Source organism: Zootoca vivipara, chromosome Z, assembly GCF_963506605.1.
Source record: "Zootoca vivipara chromosome Z, rZooViv1.1, whole genome shotgun sequence".
Taxonomy (NCBI): Eukaryota; Metazoa; Chordata; class Lepidosauria; order Squamata; family Lacertidae; genus Zootoca; species Zootoca vivipara.
The window spans coordinates 31199471-31219772 of NC_083294.1; the positions used below are offsets into that span (position 1 = coordinate 31199471).

The 20302-nt window shown below is 44.5% G+C and overlaps 2 protein-coding genes across 5 annotated transcripts; one reads left to right on the plus strand and one right to left on the minus strand.

Annotated features, from left to right (window-relative positions):
- Nucleotides 1–1773: 1773 nt before the first annotated feature.
- On the minus strand, nucleotides 1774–7429 carry LOC118088507 (magnesium transporter NIPA2). 2 transcript variants are annotated; one of them, XM_035122232.2, is made up of 6 exons: nucleotides 7318–7429; nucleotides 5070–5217; nucleotides 4848–4904; nucleotides 4345–4435; nucleotides 4084–4244; nucleotides 1774–3718 (listed from the first exon to the last, which is right to left on the minus strand). In XM_035122232.2, the coding sequence occupies exons 2-6, from the start codon at nucleotides 5206–5208 to the stop codon at nucleotides 3081–3083; spliced, it is 1086 nt and encodes a 361-aa protein (XP_034978123.1). In that variant the 5' UTR covers nucleotides 5209–5217; nucleotides 7318–7429; the 3' UTR covers nucleotides 1774–3080. The 2 variants fall into 2 exon arrangements, with proteins under 2 accessions (XP_034978123.1, XP_034978124.1); XM_035122233.2 differs by lacking the exon at nucleotides 7318–7429 and having other exon boundaries at nucleotides 5070–6397.
- TAF7L (TATA-box binding protein associated factor 7 like) lies at nucleotides 7387–20130 on the plus strand. Of its 3 annotated transcripts, none has more exons than XM_035122230.2 (13): nucleotides 7387–7486; nucleotides 10265–10333; nucleotides 11226–11299; nucleotides 11630–11708; nucleotides 13489–13622; nucleotides 14180–14333; nucleotides 14640–14698; nucleotides 15863–15935; nucleotides 16793–16909; nucleotides 17885–18064; nucleotides 18214–18326; nucleotides 19246–19305; nucleotides 19593–20130. In XM_035122230.2, exons 2-13 carry the CDS (start codon nucleotides 10321–10323, stop codon nucleotides 19635–19637), a joined length of 1101 nt encoding a protein of 366 aa, XP_034978121.1. In that variant the 5' UTR covers nucleotides 7387–7486; nucleotides 10265–10320; the 3' UTR covers nucleotides 19638–20130. The 3 variants fall into 3 exon arrangements, with proteins under 3 accessions (XP_034978121.1, XP_060126445.1, XP_060126446.1); XM_060270462.1 differs by having other exon boundaries at nucleotides 14640–14697; nucleotides 15856–15935; XM_060270463.1 differs by lacking the exon at nucleotides 10265–10333 and having other exon boundaries at nucleotides 7439–7486; nucleotides 14640–14697; nucleotides 15856–15935.
- Nucleotides 20131–20302: the final 172 nt, after the last annotated feature.

Sequence of the window (20302 nt, forward strand, 5' to 3'; positions counted from 1 at the left end):
TGACTCTCCAGGTATTGATAGACTACAACTTCTACAATTGTTATTGATCACTGGGCAATGCTGGCTAGGGCTGATAAGAGCTGGAGTCCTCAGATGTCCTATACTGTATCTGCTTCACCTGCTTTATGTATGGTGTGTGGATGTGCAGCAGATGCTGGTTCTTGGCTGTATTCCCCCCCCCATTACTGTTCTAATGTATTTGAACTGGTCTGATTTCTTGTTCAGTCCACATCTTGTTTATCCCAATAATATTCCTTTAAGGTGGATTGCTTAACTCATATTTGGAAGGGAGAACCAAGGTCAAGAAGGCAACTTGTCTAAGGTCACTGACAGAGTTGTTCCTTCCCTATTTACAGAGTCATAAGGATCAGTAGAAGGAAATTAATTAATTCCTTAGTGTTTTTCAAAGAACTACCAGTATAGTTTTTCATAGGACTTAAACCTTCATTTACAAGGGTTACAGTATGTTTGTTCTTCAAAAAACTGAGGAAACCTTCAGATCAATTCCTGGTTCTTCACCATTGTATTTGACAATGGAGGAGTCCATTATTATTATTATTATTATTATTATTATTATTATTATTATTATCATCATCATCATCATTATTATTTCCGTTTTTAGCCTGCCTGCCTTCTTCCATTGAACTGAAGACTGCATGCATGGGGTTCCCAGATAGGAATCCATCCAGGCACTGGTCAGACCCAGACCTGCTTAGCTTTTGCAATGCGGTAGCCTCACGTGCTTCAGACCATGTCCTGTGACCCATACAATAGTAGTTTACTTAAAGGTCACCACCAGAGTCCCTGTGAATTCTCAACCCCAAACTCTTAAAATTGTGCAGTATTGTAGGTACATAGAAATTATTAGCCCAGGCAACATTCTGAGTGAAAGGGGGGAATTCTGCAACCTTTGCCAGGGTGATTGGAAGGACTTACAGTGAAACTACAGGGCTTAACTAACTGTTAAGGACAAAGGACGGCATGCCATTATTTTAAAAAGAAAATGGAAAGTAGGCAATGCGTAAGAGCTGCTGCCCTCAGCTGTTAGAAACCAAGGGGATACCCAATGTTAAGACATGCTCAAAGTAAACCCACTGAAATAAACAGACTTAAATTACAGGTGGGGAACATTTTGCATGGGGATTCCATTCCTGGCTCCCGTGCACATTGGTAGAGTACCTAAAGGACACCCCACCTCCATTCTGTCCTCTGGGTCCCAAAGGACCTGTGCGTCAGTGATTGCACTTAATTGGGTGCACCTAAAATGATCGCTGCTTGTACAGTACTTAAATCCACTGTTTTGATGGATTTATTTTGTGAGTATGACTATGCTGGACATCACCTCAAGGCTTGTCGGCAGCCTGTTCGTGTGACTACCTTTATGGGTCCTGTGAGCCTCCTCACAGTGTGAAGGAATTAAAATATATCTGGGCCAAGTCTGTTGTGCAGCAGCAACATCTAAGCTTGTAGTGAGCCATCAGAAACGAGGTACTGGGTAGGAAAACTGATTTAAAAACAAATGGCTCCAAGTGATTCAGGTTTACAAGCATGGATGAAGGGCCAGAGTGTGATTTGGAAATTCATTCACAGTTTTTCGCCAAGAGAACTGCTTGCTTAAAAAGCCACTATGGGTGAAGGCTGGAAATGGCTAAAAGGTTGAATTGAACTGAATTGGTAACATTCAGCTAGCAAGAAGTCTAAATAAGTTTTGTTTTTTAAAAAAAAGCAAGTTTAGGGTTGTTGTTTTTTAAAAAATGTAATGAATTCTGCAACACTGTTAATGGCTGTACAAAGAAAAGTAACATTTATTTTAAATAAATTAACTTAACCTTAATACATCATCAACATTAAGTGATCATCAACACAGCCCCTGTGGCACTGGGCTTCCCTGACAACCAGTACCCTCTTGTTCTCCTCTTCCCCCACTGAAATTAGAAATAAGCATTCTGTTGTAGCCAACAGAATATGTGCTTGTGTGTGTGTGTCTTACAACAGGTTCTCTGGTTTGCAAATATACCCAAGAGACATAGAAGGTTGGCAACCCCTGATAATAAAGAGAAGTTAATTTTTAAGTCACTTAAAATGCATTGTCCTTACATTCAGAAATTGGTGGAACACTGTTATTGTTAAGATCAGGCATATAAACAGAGTAGCAGCTGCATTCTCATAAGAGAGACTTGCATACTGAGTTAAAACAGTTATATTTTACAGAACTTCTGAGCATTCTGATTCTCAAGTACACCAATGTAGAGCTCATTCAAGAGCTGAACTCATTGCTTATATCCTTGTTTTATCAGTGGGGCACTTTACATAATAGAGCCAAGCTTCTCCATACCCCAAGTGGTCTGCTGTCCATGCCAGCTTGTCCTTATGTTCTCATGTATCTTCCCTTAATCTGTGTTCTTTAAAATGACCCAGAGGAAGAAAACACAGGGAGAAACCCTCTCTCTTGCACTCTTGTCTGTCCACATACTAGTCCTCTTGCTCATACACACATTTCTCTTACTTCTCCCATTCCCAGAGAGTTGAATTACCTTCAGCAGTTTACAAGAGAAAGAGGAATTCTGCTGTGCATTCCTGCCTCTGACTAGAAGACTGAAGGGTTTTGCTGCTTCTTACTTTGCTTCTGCTTACTCTGCAACACCCCCTGAGCAATTCACATCCTCCTTACCAATGCCACATCACCCATTACTTTTGAAACTCGTTTTTTGTGTAGGGGCTGGCCCGAAAACCCCTCAGGTGCACAGATTTTTGTCCCTGGTTTTCTTTCTTGTCCTCCACATCACTTCTGGGTGGATGCATGGAAGGGAATGCAGGAGACAGCAAGTTCAGCTCTAGGGCTGCCAATTGCTGAGCTCTAGTTTGACCTGATTTGGTCTCTAATTTGGTTCAAGTATGTTACCAGTGAAAGGACTCGCACATAAAAGCATTTCAAATAGTTCAGTGTTGCTTATTAGAATCTGATTCAACTTTTCTAGTGGAAAACAGCAGCAGTCTTAAGAAGCTCTTTGGAACAGCTTAAAAATGGATTGGGATATATCTTTTTTTAAGGCAACAGGCTATGTATAATGTGCTAGCTTTCATAAACTTTGGCCATATTGCTCCTCTGCTTTCTCTGTCCCCTCTTTGTGGGTATCCTCGGAGTCTAAAAGGGGCTGGTGAAGACAGGACTGATGCTTGCCCCCCTTTCTCCAAGAAGCTGCTCGCACATTTGTTTGGTTATCCTTCAGGAAAAGAGGCAGCAGGTCTGCAGTGAAGGGGATGTCTCTGAAAGCATGCAGTAGGAAGATGCCAAGGACAATGGTGAGGAAGCCACTGATGGTGCCAATGATGTGCATCAGAACCAGATGCTGCCACTCCTTGAACAGAATGGCAGAGCAAGTCATAACTGCTGTGGTGAAGAGGACGTAATAGATGGGGGTGACTACAGATGTGTTGAAGATATCCAACGCCTTGTTCAGGTAGTTGATCTGGACGCTGATGGAGATCACAAGGCAAATAAAAAGCAAATAGCTCAACGGTTCCTTCCAGACAGGCTTCCCAGCAAACAGTTCTTTCAGGGCAATACCCAAGCCTTTCGCAGATGAGACAGAGAGCGAACCAATGGCAGAGCAGATCAAAACATACACTAAGACGTTGCTATGTCCATAGCGAGGCCCAGCCACAAAGATGAGAAGAGCTGAACTCACCAGCATGCACACAGCAAACACTATAAACCCTGTAGAGGAGAGAGGAAAAATTGTTAAGGACAATCTGAATCTTTTAGGTGTAGCTTACTTCTGCAGGATGTAGACAGTTTTGTTCAGATCAATCAGTGCACAAGCTACATTCAGTTAGTAGAATCTGGTGCTTTAGAATTCTTATCTCACTGGTATGGTTCAAAGCCAACTAAATATCATCAGTGGCCGAATAAAGAGAATAAAATAGATGCTATAAAAATTATGCGCTCACAGGTTACTGATTATCAACATGAGTTTTCATTCAATGAAATTAAGGAAAGCACTCAATTTCTGTCAAGTCCCCCTTCCCCAAAATGGTATTCTGTTGGTGTACAATAGGTAAATGAAGTTGGGCAGTTAATACCTGGATCCTTTAGTTTCTCCGCCATTGACTCCAGGCTGGAGACCTCTTCCTCCTGTGGGGCATGGATGACCATCACAGTGGAGCCTAAAATGCTAAGGATACAGCCGATCTTCCCATGGATGTTTAGGTGCTCGTTCAGGAAGTAGGAGGCTAAAACTGCACTATAAGAAGATACAACTGTGTTGAGGAAAGACCTGAGACTGGCATGTTGGTCTCCAGAAAAGGGCTTAGGGATTGGGAAACATCTGATCATGTGCTTACCTGACTAAAACACTTAGTGCTCCTAGAGGAGTGACCAGTGTTGCTGGGGCAAAAGCATATGCAGCAAAGTTGGCAACTTCTCCAATTCCCACTGCAAGTGAAGCAGTTTGCCATTGGCAAAAAAATAATGTTAACAAAGAGCAAATTTCATCTCCTTTGAAACAGATTCACACCTGACTACACCCTCATGGTGGGTAAGAAAATCAGGTGACTAGCAGAAGTCTTCTAAATTCAACATTATCCCCTCCACCTCCTGTCAGTAATCTACAAATGACCAAGTTATTAGGCAGGCTAGTAATGATTTTAAATGATGATGATGTGCACCATCCATTTGTAGATGCCCCAGCCACTCTGGTTTAATTTGCAAGGCTGCTTTATGATAAAGCTCATTATACCAAGGAACTCATTGGGAGCTACTGGAGGTCATGTAAGAAGGCAAAGGGAATAATTAAAGTTGTTGAAATGTAGATGAAGATGGTAAAACCTTGCATGGAAGTACTTACTAGTTAGCAGCCCTGCCCACCACATCCATTCCTTCAGATATGCATGACCCCCTAGACCTGTGAAGAGAGAAACGAAACCAAAGGTGAAGTTTAAATGAAAACAGAAGCTGGCCTGGAAAACCTTTTCAAACTCTTAAGCAGCATGGAGAGCCTGGTTTCTGGGATTTTTCCCATCCACAACAGATGGCATGGTAACTGTGAGCTCCTATTCAATATTATTACCTGCTCTGAGAGCACCTCTGCTACTTAGCTTGAGAAGTCCCTTCTTCTTTAGGATAAAACTTCCTCCAATGAACAGGCTAGAGCTGAGAGCCAGGCCCAGTCCGATGTAGAAGTCGTAACGTCCCATTGAGTCCTCCATTTTAATCACCTCAAGTTTTGAGAGAGAGAGAGAAAGATCAGGGTGTAAATGTCTGTTTCAGAAGAACAGCCATGTTGAATATGCAATAGCAGGAAGCCAAAAATACACTGATGCAACACTGGCAGGTAACACGTCCTATGAAAGGTTCACTAAATAAGCATTCTGTCATACAAGCAACTCATGTTCTACCGGTACCTACATGCTTCCAATGGACACAATGTCCTTTAAGTAGAAGTTATTTTTCTGTGAAGTGGCCCAATGTTCCTTAATAGGGTAAGCATAGTTAGCCTCCCTTTGCTACTTTTGACAGAAGGAAAAAGGGGATATTTTTCTCCTTTAGGCTTCAAATACTCTAGGGGTGCACTGGTATAATCATAACTTTATAAGTACTATTTATCTCTCTTGTACTACAGGTGATGTGGGAACTACTTGTTAATGATCTTCCATAAGTCTTTTGAATGGCAAGTGAATACCTGAAAAAGGGTCTATATTTATCCCCCTTCCAGGTAATGTTGTAATACTTAGGTGTCTGTGTTTGAGACCAAGACTCAGTTGACTTTTGGGCGTTTGTAAGCTAGCAGAATTTTGGGTGTTGGCTGTGTCTCTCCGGAGATCTGGAGTTGCGCCAAACACATATTAAAAAAATTCGGGTTGCACAATTAAAAGTTGCTTTGGCACCCACTTAAAACAAAAAAACCCAAGCCTGGAACTTTTGGGCTACAAATGCTCTGGAAACCAGATGGGGGGCGGGCGGCGGAGGAAATAACTGGACATTAAATAACCTCTCCACAAACCAATCAGGATGAATGTTCAATAAACAGATTGCCTGGAGCATCAAACTTTATGGCGAGTGTTCAGCCCCTAAACTCAACCTGCGTATTTGCAATTAAACACAAATAATACAAAATGCCAGTCAGTAAGTCTCCATATACCAATATACTCTTAGCTGTTTTGTAGGCTGCCTTGAAAGCTCCGGAGTAGTTAGGCGGCAAATTTTACTTTAGATACACGCGCGCGCCAACCACAAACCAAGGTAACAAAAAACATTAAGAGGAATTAAAGAACCTTTTAATGAGGGTGAAAGAGGAGAGCGCAAAATATGGTCTGAAGCTCAACATCAAAAAAACTAAGATCATGGCCACTGGTCCCATCACCTCCTGGCAAATAGAAGGGGAAGAAATGGAGGCAGTGAGAGATTTTACTTTCTTGGGCTCCTTGATTACTGCAGATGGTGACAGCAGTCACGAAATTAAAAGACGCCTGCTTCTTGGGAGAAAAGCAATGACAAACCTAGACAGCATCTTAAAAAGCAGAGACATCACCTTGCCGACAAAGGTCCGTATAGTTAAAGCTATGGTTTTCCCAGTAGTGATGTATGGAAGTGAGAGCTGGACCATAAAGAAGGCTGATCACCAAAGAATTGATGCTTTTGAATTATGGTGCTGGAAGAGACTCTTGAGAGTCCCATGGACTGCAAGAAGATCAAACCTATCCATTCTTAAGGAAATCAGCCGAGTGCTCACTGGAAGGACAGATCCTGAAGCTGAGGCTCCAATACTTTGGCCACCTCATGAGAAGAGAAGACTCCCTGGAAAAGACCCTGATGTTGGGAAAGATGGAGGGCACAAGGAGAAGGGGACGACAGAGGACGAGATGGTTGGACAGTGTTCTCGAAGCTACGAACATGAGTCTGACCAAACTGCGGGAGGCAGTGCAAGACAGGAATGCCTGGCGTGCTCTGGTCCATGGGGTCACGAAGAGTCGGACACGACTAAACGACTAAACAACAACACACGCGCGCGCCAACCACAAACCACCAAGGTAACATAAAACATTAAAGGAGCTTACTACTTTGGGCGGAAAAGCAGTCACGCCCCTGCTGTTTCCCCAGCCAAGTAACACCCGTCCCTAATTTTTTTTTGGGGGGGGGGAAATTACAGGTAAAGTAAGATTGTAAGGGACCAAGGCCACTCCGGATTTATTAATCTGGATTTTTGAAAGGAAGCTTTCCGCGGTTCCCCTGAGGGCGAGGGCCCCCCCTAAACCTTAGGTGAGCAGGGAGGTCGAGGCCTGTCTAAGGGCGGCGGGTGGGGTGGGGCGCGCCGGTACCTGTCTCTGCCGTCGCTCTCTTCCCTGTCAGCAGCAGCTGCCGGCCGGCCTCCCTCGCCGTCCCTTCCTCTCTCCGCCTCCTCCGCCCCGTGGCCGCCAGTTCCGCTTCCGGGGCTTCCGGGGCGGGGCAGGAGTGGTCGGCTTTGAGGTACAGGGCGGCGGGCAGCCGGTGAGTGACGGGGGAAGCGGGAGTGGACGAGGCGCGTTCCCCGTGTGTGTGTGGGGGGGGAGGGTAGGCCTCACCTGAGCACTGCTGTTCCCAAGCGCAGCTCACCGAGGCCTCCGCCGGCCCCAGATCCCTCTCTAGACCCTTCCTTTCCTTTCTCTGGATTTTTTTCTTTCTCCGCGCCATCTCACCCCCTATAAAGACCCCACCCCCAAGTTATAGGAGGGGGGAAAACATATTCAGGGCTCCCCATACCCTCGCAACACCTTCTTCGATGAAAATAGCGTCCCTCTATCCCATAATGATGATGATGATCACTAGGGACGTCGTAAGGAAAAGCGGGACATTATGGGCTCAAATCGAGAAACCAGGATGGCTTCTTTGTAAATCCGGGGCTGTCCTTTGAAAATAGGGACACTTGGAGAGTCTGGGAGCTTGCACCCTTAACAGCACGTTACTCTTCTCCAGTCCCACTGCTATCCCCTGTCTACTTCAACCCACCCCCCTTAACCCCAATGAGCACCTTCAAGAACATATGGAAAGAGATATCCCAGTACTAAAGCAGCCCCTTCAACCCAGACCCCCCATTTCTTTTCTTGCAGCTCAGAATTCTTCCTTCCCCCCACTTTGCAGTGGCCCTGAGCCCCAGGCAGCCTTCTGCCAAGGAGGTGTAGGAAAGAACCCCCTGCAAGAGTTGCTCTTTTTCTCCAAACCCACAGTTATTCACTGCTGCACCACCTCATTTTCGTCGATGTCCCCAAAACTAAATGGCACCCCCAAGAAAGCCTTGGAAAGAGATTCTCCAACCCTGCAACAGTTCTCCTTCCTTTCTATATCTTCCCCCCCAGCTCAGAACTCTTCCTTGGTCATCCACACCTGTTGCCTCCACATTTGAGAGCTGTTTTTTCCACCCAGCAGAATGTGGGGTGCATGGTTAAGCCATGGTACTTCTAATTCATGTAGGGCATGACTATTCATGGATGCTAGCCATGATGGCAATGCTTGATATCTCCAAAACCAGAGGCGGTATTGCTTCTGAATGCCAATTGCTGGAAACTGCAGGAGGGTAGATGTGCTCTCATGCTTGGGACCTGCTTGCAGGATTCACACAGGCACCTGCACCTGGTTGGCCACTGTGAGAACAGGATGCTTGACTAAATGGCCACTGTCCTGACCCACCAGGCCCTTCTTTCATTCTTAAGGTCCCAAACAAGATTTCCTCTGCCTGCCTTCTGCCTTGAGACCCTAAGTTTTCTTACCCTTTTCTTCAAAGCTCCTTTACTACTGTGTTTCTCACAAAATAAGACACCGTCTTATATTTATTTATCCTCCAAAAAACACACCACGACTTATTTTCAGGGGATGTCTTATTTTTTTTGTTAAGCTTTTTAATTTTTTACCGGTATTAAGCTTTCAGAGAGTTTTGCTGGGTCAGGGCTCGGCGCGGCGCGCGCTGCTGTCTTTGCCGGGTCCCGCTGGGTCAGGGCTCGGCGCGGCGCGCACTGCTGTCTTTGCCGGGTGGTTAAATGATACATTTTAATACACTTAAACGGGGCAATTTCAAATCAGCTTTGATGTGGAAAGCTCCATGCTTTGCATGGAGAAGGTCCCCAGGCTAGCCTCTGGCATTTCCTGTATCAGCATGGGAAACTGCCACTTAAGACTAGCAGCTTTGGTCTAGATCAGGTATCTTCAGCCTTTTCAGGCCCAGGGTCCACCTTCAACCCAAATAGCATTTGGGGACCCATTTCCTACTTTTTTACTATATATTTGCATGGTGGTAATGCTCCTTTTGTGACCCACCTTGGAAAACGGCACAATTCACTAGTGGATCCCAACCCACCAGTTGAAGACCAGTGATCTAGATGGACTGATCATCTGACTTTGTATATGACAGTATTAAACCAGATCCATGCACAAGGCAAGGCAAGCACCTGTAGTACTCAATGATATCTATTTCCCCTCCCCAAATAATATGGTTTCCAGCTGTCCTGATTTAATTCATCTCTGATATAGGAGTCATCCATTGGATAGTCTCTTGCAAAGCATTCTTTGCACAAAAAAACAGATATTGTATAATGGCTCAGAGATTGAACTACAAACCCGGTGCTTAATCAGCCTCAGCCCCTTCGCTCACCTGATGTGTAAGGAGAATGACTGACTTTGCAGAGTTCTCTCAGTAAGATACTGCATACTAGGTTCTTTGAATGTTCCAATTATTTGTCAAAATACTAATATTAAATATTATTCAACATGCATGTCATTACTTCTTTGGTTGTGCCCTGTCTATGGTCCTTTAAAAATGCTTCTATTTTGGAGTCAATGTATGACTCCATACTAGTAACCACCAAAAAAGCTGAGTATCATCTGATTTCTGAACTTTTTTGCCTCTGGCAACTGTGGCAAACATAGTGCCATCCAGATATTTTAAGATAACAACTCCCATCACCCTTGCCCATTATCATGCTGTCTGGGAATTTGAAGTCCATAACACCTGGATGATACCACATTCAATTCTAATCCAACCTAGACAGATGTCAGTGGTCAGGGATGCTAGGAGTTGTAATCTTCAATACCAGGAAAGAACCATGTTGGGCTACCCTTGCTATAGGTAAACAAATTATTGCCTGCAGATAAGTTGATCCTCAGCTATAGAGAGAGAGAGAAGTTACGTGGGATGGGGAAGAGTTCAGGGGAAGAGTTCAAGGGAATTATTATTATTATTATAGATCTACAGACATTTTCCTTTTCTTAACTGTTTTTTTCTGCATTTATGTTTAGTTTTTTTGAATGGTACAAGTTTTTATAAACGTTTGTGTGAAGCAAGAAGAGGAGAGATGGCAACTACAAGTAATGCATTTGTTTCTTTTATGATACTCTGGTGTTGGCTCTGTAGTTCTTTCTAGAAGAAGGATCTAAATGCAAATATTATTCCCGCCTTTCTGAAATTATCCGAAAGAGAACTGCAAGCCTTTGGAGTGTGATTAGGGGAATGGAGGGGGTGGACCGGACCAAAAAAATTGATGAGCTACTGTGTTTTGAGATCTGTAGCCTTTTACACATGTCACATCAATTGCCAACTTTATATAAGGTTTTACTGTCACTAGTTTTACTTGCCACCCAGTCAGCACCCAATTGGCAAACCCCTCCCTTCACCATAAATGGCAGGATCTCTACTCCAATGGCTGCATTCTCTTCATGCTTCAAACAGTAATCTTATACTGTATGATTCCTGCATTTCTTTGATCTTGTGTGTTGTCTGTGATCAAATCTGATTTTCTACACTGCTTATCACACCTTATTTGAAAGAGCTAAGAATGACTTTTCCAGAGGATTGGGTGGGGAAGAAGAGGGAGGCTTTTGCTAGCTTGATTCTGCTCTTTATCTCAAAGCTGTTGAGTTTTGCCCTGCCGTAGGACTGAAACTGCGGCTCAGAGTAAGTTGTGGAGAAACCAGACCGTAGTGGCTATGTGGGCAAACCCTTCTGCTTTCACCATCTTGCCTTTTATTTCTTAAGCTGCCAGTTGCATCTGTGGCTTTATTGTCCAGAATATGCTTTTCATGTGTGGTGCAAGTTCTCTAGTTCCCTCAAATAAGGTGCTTCTGAGCAGAATGCATTTGGGTGTACTGCTGCTTTGTGGCTATTAGCAACACAGCAGGTTGGATAACAAAGGTTGAGAGAAGCTACTGTTAGGCCAACAGGTAACCATGATTTCTCTTCTCTTGTTCCCTGAAACACAAGAACCAAAGATGAGCAAGAACAAAGATGATGCTCCCCATGAATTGGAGAGCCAGTTTATACTGAGACTGCCTCCGGTAAGAGACCCTTTACAACAAATAGCTTCGAAGTGCTCTGTGTTTGCTTCCTGATTCTGTTGCTGGAGGCATGAATACGGGTTGGTACAGTGGTACCTCTACTTATGGATGTGATCCGTTCCAGGGTGCCGTTCGCACCCCAAAAAGTCTGTAAGTAAAGTGTTGCTTCTGTGCATGCGCGTAACATGATAAAGCGCTCCTGCGCATGCGCAAAGTGGCAAACCCAGAAGTAAACACTTCCAGGTTTGCCACATTCGTATCCTGAAAAAAAAACGCAACGTGAAGCGAATGCAGCTTGAGGTATGACTATTGTAAACTCTGCCTTTTCAGGAACATGCTTCTACTGTGCGGAGGGCAGTCCAGTCTGGAAGTGTCAACTTGAAGGACAGGCTCACCATTGAATTGCATGGTAAGAGGACCAGGTCAATGAGTTCTTATTTCTTGGGAGTTGTATCCAGTGCTAGTCCTGCTCAAAGTAGACCCACTGAAATGAATGGAAATGGCTAACTTAGGCCCATTAATTTCAGTGAGTCTAGTCTGAGTAAAACTTAATCGGCTAGAACACTTGGCTTTTGTTGTTACACATTGATTACTTTAAGCTATTCATCAGGTCCTGTAGTACGGAATGCACAATCATTAGGAAGCTATTGGATGGGGCTACATGAAATTGCTAGGGAGGGAGAGGGATTGTTCTGCCACTGATGCCTCCACACTCTCTAAAAGCTGTGGAAAAGTTGAATTAAAGTGTTTTCTGTAAATGGGGGTAGTACAACTGGTCTTTTCTCCTGTCTATACACCAGGAAGTTACGGTAATACGGTATATCTAATCCACGGTCCCACCTGTAATGTTGGTTTCCACATGCATGAATATCACTTGATTTGATTGGCTGTTCAGTAGATGACTTTTGTGTTTGAGGTTACATGAGGGTTATTTTAATGATCCATTCACATTTGCAAGTTATCACTGAATGTTGCAGTAATCAAAGTTCTGCACAGTAAGCCAGTATTATTTTTTTGTTATAAAAGAAAACATGATTGAGATGTACAGGTGTCCTCCAACTTAATGTGTGATCGACTCATGTGTGACTGCATATATGCACAGCACTGGGAAATAATTCAATAATTCAAAGGAGGGGGTTGGAGAGTCCTCGTGGCTCACAAGGAGACCCTTTATGGAGCCTGAAGATGATGCCAGTGAGGGCAGAGGAAGCCCCGAAGAGTCCGGAAGCACAGTGGGGCTTTGTTCTGGCTGCTCAGGCTCCTTGTCTAACAGCCGACATGTGGGGTAGCTCAGGAGCAGCAGCCTCTTTCCCATGCAGCCTCTAGCTGACCTGACCCCAGAATGTCAATTCTAGTTGTGCATATTTTTGGAATGAGAGGGAGTTTAGAGGGTGCTCCACACTTCGTATAAATCATATAATTTCACTTATTTGTGCTGGGGCCTGGAAGCAACCCCCTGTATAAAATGATGCAGATACAGAGAAGTTTTTCTCACTCTCTCATAGAATTTGGCATCCAGTGGAGCCAAATGTTGAGAGTACAGACAAAAGGAACAACTTCTTCACATAATTTATAGTTAATAGTTTATAGTTACTGTGTACAGTGATACCTCTAGATACAAACTTAATTCGTTCCGGAGGTCCGTTCTTAACTAGAGGTGTGCTTTCGCTAATGGGACCTCTTGCTGCCACTGCACCACCGGCACACGATTTCTGTTCTCATCCTGGGGCAAAGTTCTCAACTAGAGGTACCTCTTCCAGGTTAGCGGAGTATGTAACTTGAAGCGTTTGTAACCTGAGGCGTTTGTAACTCAAGGTACCGGTGTAATTCGCTACCCCAAGATGTAGTGATGGCCAACAACTAAGATGACTTTAAAAGGGAATTGGACAAATTCATGGCTTCTGGTGGCTGCTAGTTCTGATGGCTACATTGCCTCCGATATCAGAAGCAGTATGCCTCTGAATACCAGTGGATGAAGAACACAAGCAGGAGATAATTTCACTCATGCCTCTGGGCAACCATTGAGGCAAATAGGAAACTGGGCTAGATATGCCTTTGGTCTGATCCAGCAGGGTTCTTATGAAGTAGTCTACATGCATACATGTTAAACATGGCAGACAGAATCGTGTTCTGAATTCCTAATAAGATACCATGAATCTTCAAGTGCAACCCTACTTTCCTCTCTGCAGCAGATGGCCGCCATGGGATTGTGCGAGTAGATCGGGTCCCATTAGCCGCCAGGCTGGTAGACTTGCCTTGTATCACAGAGAGTTTAAAAACCATCGATAAGAAGACTTTCTATAAGACAGCAGATATTTGCCAAGTAAGTATTGTCTCATGGTCTGGATATCAGACTTTCCCGGTCCCCTCTGTGTCTTTGTACACAGTCTTAATTTTGCCCCCACTCTCATTTCCATGCTAGAAGCACTGGATGTTCCACAGTGTAAAACATTTACACCCAATTTTGAGTGTGAGAAATTCCTTACAGGTGGCTGTTCCCCCAAAGCAGGAAAATTGAATGGTCTTAGAGATGCTTGTGCCAAATACTGTTGGTGACAAAATGGTTGGTTGTCTCCTTTTCTCAGTGCTTTCATATCCAACCAGTGCTGGCTTCAGATTTTAGTCAGTCATCAGGCACAATGATCTCGATTGGGCCCTTATCTCCATGAGTTCAAGAATTCAAATACCAAAATAATAGGAAGGTACAAATATTAAACAAAACAAAACCATACTGAAACTTCAGGTTGCTACATCCATAGCCATAGAATAATGTGAAGAAATGTGTAATAATAAAGTTATTAGAGCCTTCAGGTACCCAACAGTGCGAATCCCTGACATCGACCTTGCATATAACAGTTGCCTCTCTTTGTGGGGATTCAGATGCTTGTGTGCACTGTGGATGGTGAACTATACCCTACTCAGGAAGAGCCAGCTCCGGCCACTACTGATGTTAAAACTCCTTCAAGTACCGATGTCAAAGCCAATAAGAAGAAAGACAAAGACAGAGAGAAGAAGTTCCTCTGGAATCATGGCAGTGAGTAGAATAACTATATTTCACTTCACCTTCCTTACTCGACTTTGTGCCCGCTTCCCACTCTACCACCAGAAAAGTCCCTTCCACTGATCGTCAAGGAGGAGTATTGTTTGCCAATACAATACGACCAAGATTCACCCTCACTCATCTCTTTGGTTTCTTCCAAATCCGGGAGCTGCCATTAACTGTTCTCGCCTTTGCTGCCTAGCTCACTGATCAGGGAGAGATCCAGTTCCCCTTAGTAAGTCACAATGCCTTTCGGCTCTCCCTTTTGCCCCAAGTAATTAATTTGCTGTGATGTTCCAGTTACTCTCCCACTGAAGAATGTGAGGAAGAGGCGGTTCAGGAAGACAGCTAAGAAGAAGGTGAGTTGCATCTCCTTGTTTGGTGTTAGGTTTGAATCGTTGCTCACACATGCTGTGGCATAAAGCCAACCACAGTGCAAACTGAAGCAGGCTAAAAGTTACACCAAATCAGATGAACGTTCAACAGTCTGGCATGATTTCATCACTCCATTGACAAGAAAGACAACAACAGAGGGTCACCAGCACAGTTGTATCTCCGTCTAGAACTCTCAATGAATGCATATTTGACAGCTTGCCATAGTTAATTAAACCCATAAGAAGGACCTGAGCTCAATAGCCTGTTTTCATTTATGATTCCTAGCAACTGGTATTCAGAAGCAGATATGTCTCTGATACTGGAGGTAATATATAGCCTTCATGAGTAGTAGCCATAGTTTCAAAAGATGCACTTTGCACCAAATATTCTTATAGGGAAAATCCCACTGTAGGTCATTCTGGTTTCTTAAAAAACAAAGAGAAATCGCATGTCCTTGACTGACAAAATGTAATAATCCAGTCATTAGGAACAGACTGACCAGTCTTCTGTGGTCTGTTTTGTTGTTGCTGTTTTTCAAGTGGAATTCCCATTATTCACTGATTTATGTTTTTCAGTGTATAAAATAAGGGATATTTTAAGGCAGCTTCCCCCAACCCAGTGCCCTCCACGTGTTTTGAACTTGTACTCCCATCCTTACCAGCCCAGGTAACCAATGGTCAGGGATGATGGGAGTTGCAAGAGAGAGTGGGGGCGGGGGCGGCACTATGTTGGGGAAGGCTATGTGCTAATAATGTGTGCTACATGATCCTGAATATGCAGATCTAAAAACCGTAAGAAGTTCCTTGCTGGAACAGACCAAGGTCTGACTTACCCAGCATTCTTTGTGAGAATCTGAGCAATCAGGAAGCACTAAGTGATTTGCCATGAATTGTCCTCCCTGGTCTGCTGGTAGACCACAGTCTCCTTTCCACCCATCTCCATTTTAAGGCCTTTGAAGAAGAAGTTATGACTTGCTTGGAATAATTGCAGGAATCTTACAGGGTGGCTCAGGAATGCCTTTGAAAATGGCGGTGGAAAGGTTGCAGGTGTGTCTGTGGCATCTGGTAGGAATGACACTTTGGTCTGAGGCACAACCAACTTGTGGGTGCGTAATATTGTTTTTCTTTCTTTCTTCCTCTCTGGCCCAGTACATTGAGTCTCCAGATGTGGAAAAGGAAGTGAAGCGCCTGCTGAGCACAGATGCTGAAGCTGTCGGAGTCCGTATCCTTTCTTTCTAGTTTTTTTTTTTATGTAGACCAGTTTGCCATCCTTGCCTGAATACACAAGTGCTGAACGTATGTTTGGGGGCAGAGGTATCCCACAATCTTGACCCCAGCAAGCATTGAATGCTTGTCCTCGCATGCATTGTGTGTCTCCTCCCATCCTCCACACTCGTGTCTTTCTGCATGTTGCTCTGGTTAGGCCACCTGATGGTGGCTGTTGTTCTTTTTTGCATTTGTATGAGTGCAAGTAGAATTCTGTGTATGGCAAAGACCCAGAGTGGAGGGGTCTGCTTGCATCTGACTGAATGTGAGCAGACATATCCTGGTGGCATCTTTCTTGGGATTTATGGCACATACAGAGGCTAGTCCATTAGGGCACCTTGGGCACTGCCTCGCTAACTGCCCTCAGCCTGCCCTCAGCTGGCCACATCTGCTTGCCTTGCTATTTTCATCCAGTCTGAAAAGTGGAATTGGCTGTCAGCTTCCTCTTTCTCAGTCTCAGTATTGCCCTTGTAAAACTCAGCAAGGAGGAGGGTGGGAACAGAAGCAGAGTTATTGGCTCCACCTATCCTTGTCTCTGGCTTTACCTACTGTTCATCTCCCTACCTTCTGCCCCACTAGTTCCAGTAGGTGCCAGCCACCACTGCGTTGTACCATACCTGTTCAGGAAAGCAGTGTGTGCAAAAACCGAACAGGTGTAGACATCAATGTGCTTCAGTGGAAAGCTGGAGAGTGTTTTCTAATCATCTAAAGAATATTGCTGTAGCATCAATTTACCAGCGCAGATTCCATTTTTCTAGGGGATGACTCCCTATTGAACTGGTTTTTCCTTGACTCTTCTGTACCTGTTCTGAGGCTGGGAGGTCATTGCCGAAGATGAAACAAAAGACCCTGACAACCATGGTTCACTCACAAGCCTGGATATTTCTTCTCCTGGGATGTCTGGACACAAACCAAGCCATGGTTCTGCAGGTATTGTCAAAATTCAGTAGCTCCCTAACTTAAAGGAAGAGTCGTAGATCATCTTGTATGCCAGAGTTTGAAGGTTCAGTCCCTGATATCTTATTAGGTATTTTGTGGTTTTATATCTTGGTTTTATTCTGTGAACCGCCCTGAGACCCCTGGTAAAGGTAAAGGACCCCTGACAGTTAAGTCCAGTCATGAACAACTCTGGGGTTGCGGCGCTCATCTCGCTTTACTGGCCAAGGAAGCCAACGTTTGTCCGCAGACAGTTTTTCCGGGTCATGTGGCTAGCATGACTAAGCTGCTTCTGGCGAAACCAGAGCAGTGCATGGAAACACCGTTTACCTTCCCGCCGGAGCGATACCTATTTATCTACTTGAACTTTGACATGCTTTTAAACTGCTAGGTTGGTAGGAGCTGGGACTGAGAAATGGGAGCTCACCCGTCGTGGGGATTCGAACCGCCGACCTTCCGATCGGCAAGCTCTAGGCTCAGTGGTTTAGACCACAGCACCACCCGCATTGGTATATAAATTCAATAAATAAATAATAATAATAATCTCCAGTTAAAATGATCAGGAACCAAGTGATGAGAAAGACCCCCTTCTGCTTGAGTTCCTAGAGAGACACTGCCTTTCAAAGTGGACAGTCCTGAGCTAAATGAGCAAATAATCTGACCTAGTATAAGGTAGTTGCCTCTATTCATATTCCAACTTGTTGATGCTTACATTTCTAGATGCTTTCATGCAGATGGCTAAGTACAAAATATATTAACAGAAGCTTTTGGGTACAGTTTTCTGCCCCAGTGGGGTAGAGAGGAATTTCACCTGGCCTGGCAAGGAAGCTGGAGGTCTTTAAATTAAAACAGCGTCAAGGAGGCAATTTGTTACCATGCTAACCACAAGGTTAGCAGCACTTTTCTAGGATAATTTTCACTGTGTATATTGTAAACTATACTCTTCCCTTTTTCGTTGTTGCTTCAAAGCGATAGAACATGCTGAGCTCCGGGAGATGTTTAAGGATGTCAGCAGTACCAGCAGTGATGAGGAGGAGAGGGATGACCTGAACATCATGGACACAGAAGAAGACTTAGCGAGGAGACTGCAGGGCAAGCTGAATGAATCAGATGGGCGAGAGCAAGAAAATGAAGGGTCCAACCAGATAGGTATGATGCCTGAGACCCCCAGGGAGGGAGGCTGTGCAGTAGATGGGGTGGTCAACTTGAATGAGGAACTTATTCGGCTTGTGCCAGAATGTGCAGAGGAATGTTTGGCTTGTTTCTGGAAGTGCTTAGTTATCTGCTCTGTCTTCCAGCCATGGGAATCCAGAAGCAGATCGACAACCTGAAAGGCAAGTTGCAGGAGACCCAGGAGCGCAGAAAGCGCCAAGAAGATCTCATCATGAAAGTAGAGAACCTAGCCCTCAAGGTGAATCCAGCACCACCACCCCTTGTCTAGAACCTAGAGAAAGTCTAATAGAAGCCTGCTCGGCTCAGCTGAGTTTGGCAGGTGTTTATAGCCAGTAGGCATCTCGTACAGCGGAGACAACAGTCCATATGGTGGTAGAGTACTGTATTTTTCCGTCTATAAGATGAGGTTTTTTACCCAATATTTTAGGTCTAAAAACGTGGGTCATCTTATCCATGGAATATAGCAGTTAAATATATAAATAAATAGGGAACTTGCTCTAGCAGTCGCTGCTCCTGGCAGTGGCGAGCTGTGGGGCCTCCGTATTCTGTTTGCCTCCTCCCACTCTGCCCGCCCTACAGCTGGGAAGGAGGCTGTAGGCAGTCCGTTTTTGCCATTTCGCGTGGCTCCATTTGTGTGCGGGCGGCGCAATGTTACACAGGAGGAGCGCGGCGATTGAAGTAATATCCCCCCTCTGCACATTTAACATTGGCGAAACATCACGCCTTGCACTCCTCCTGTGTAACCCGGACACAAATGGAGTCGCGCAAAGATGCCGCACACAAAAACCAAACAGATCACGCACTCAGCCTTCCTCTGCCTGTAGGGCGGGCAAAGTGGGAGGAGGCAAGCAGGTTGAGAATGCTCCATGGGAAAGGCACTTCCTCCCCAGTTGGCTGCGGTGACCGAAGATATCTCTCCCCTCCGCACCTATAGGGTGGGCAGAGTGGGAGGAGGCAAGCAGAATACTGTACGGAGGCTCCGCGGGAAAGATGAAAAGTGCTAAAAGTAATTGAAAAAAAAAGCTTCACTACTCTTTCCCCCCAAGAGCTCATCTCTGCCCTCCCCCCCAAGCTCAGTGATTGCTATATGTGTTGTGTTCTTTTGTTGGAGAATTACAGCAGCAATAGCCACATTTCCTGCCCATCTTATTTTCCAGACCCGCCTCCAAGCTGTGCTGGATGAATTCAAACAGCAGGAAGAGCGAGAGAAGCAGCAGGTAAGGTGGTCTGTAAGGCTGACAAATGGGGAAAGGGCAGTACAGCTAAACCAGCTGCATCGTAAATCCACAAGCAATGCTAAAATCTTTTCCCCATGTGATAATGAACCATATTTTCCCAACTGTGAATTGAAAAGCTTTTTGTCATTTGAGAAAAATTAAGCTGTGCTCTCTGGTAAGATACAGTGTGAAATGCTTGCCAGTAGCTGAACTGTCAGGTTCTCTGGTTGGGACCATTTCAAGTAACAATAACATATTTTGTCTCTCTACATTCTGTTTCTCTTCAGCTGGCCTCCCTTCAAGAGCAGCTAGAAGCCCTTATGGAAAAGTGAGCCTGGCTTTGACATGCCAAGCAGTACATCTGTGATGCCAACCGAAAAGCTCCACAGCCTTCCTTCCTTTTGTTTTGGGGCCCTTTTTAATTCACCAGTGTTAGGCGGATTTGGTTCCATGACTAGGAAGCAGATCACTCTCAGGTTTTGATGTTTTATTTTGATTTATTTTGATGTTTTATTTGCCCAAGTAACTGGTGTTTTGCCAGACATGTGGACAGAAAATACCATCACTTGAGGGGAAGATACTGGTTCCCTTGAGCAAGCACACATGGTTGGTCTCCTGATGAAGATAGAAAAGTTTTGATTACAGTCTTGGTCTTTAAAATTTACCATTACAATTTGCTAGAGGCCACCCAGTGTGGCTGGGGCAACCCAGCCATATGTGCTGCATAGAAATAATATTGTTTAAGAGTAGGGTGAAATTATTTCTTTCCTGGAAGAGAGTTGTTAGGGCACAGTGCAGAAGCGACTTGTGAGAAGGAAAACAGCACTGTTCCCATCCTTCATGTACTGGCATGTCTTGTCTGTAAGAGGTTTCCCTACAAAATAACAGCAAATAAAATTGTATGTGTGTTGATCTCATATTTTTTGTAATGTGGACAGTTTCCTCAAGATGGTTGGATACACACAAGCTAATCCCAGCTTTCTCCCTCCGAAGGAAT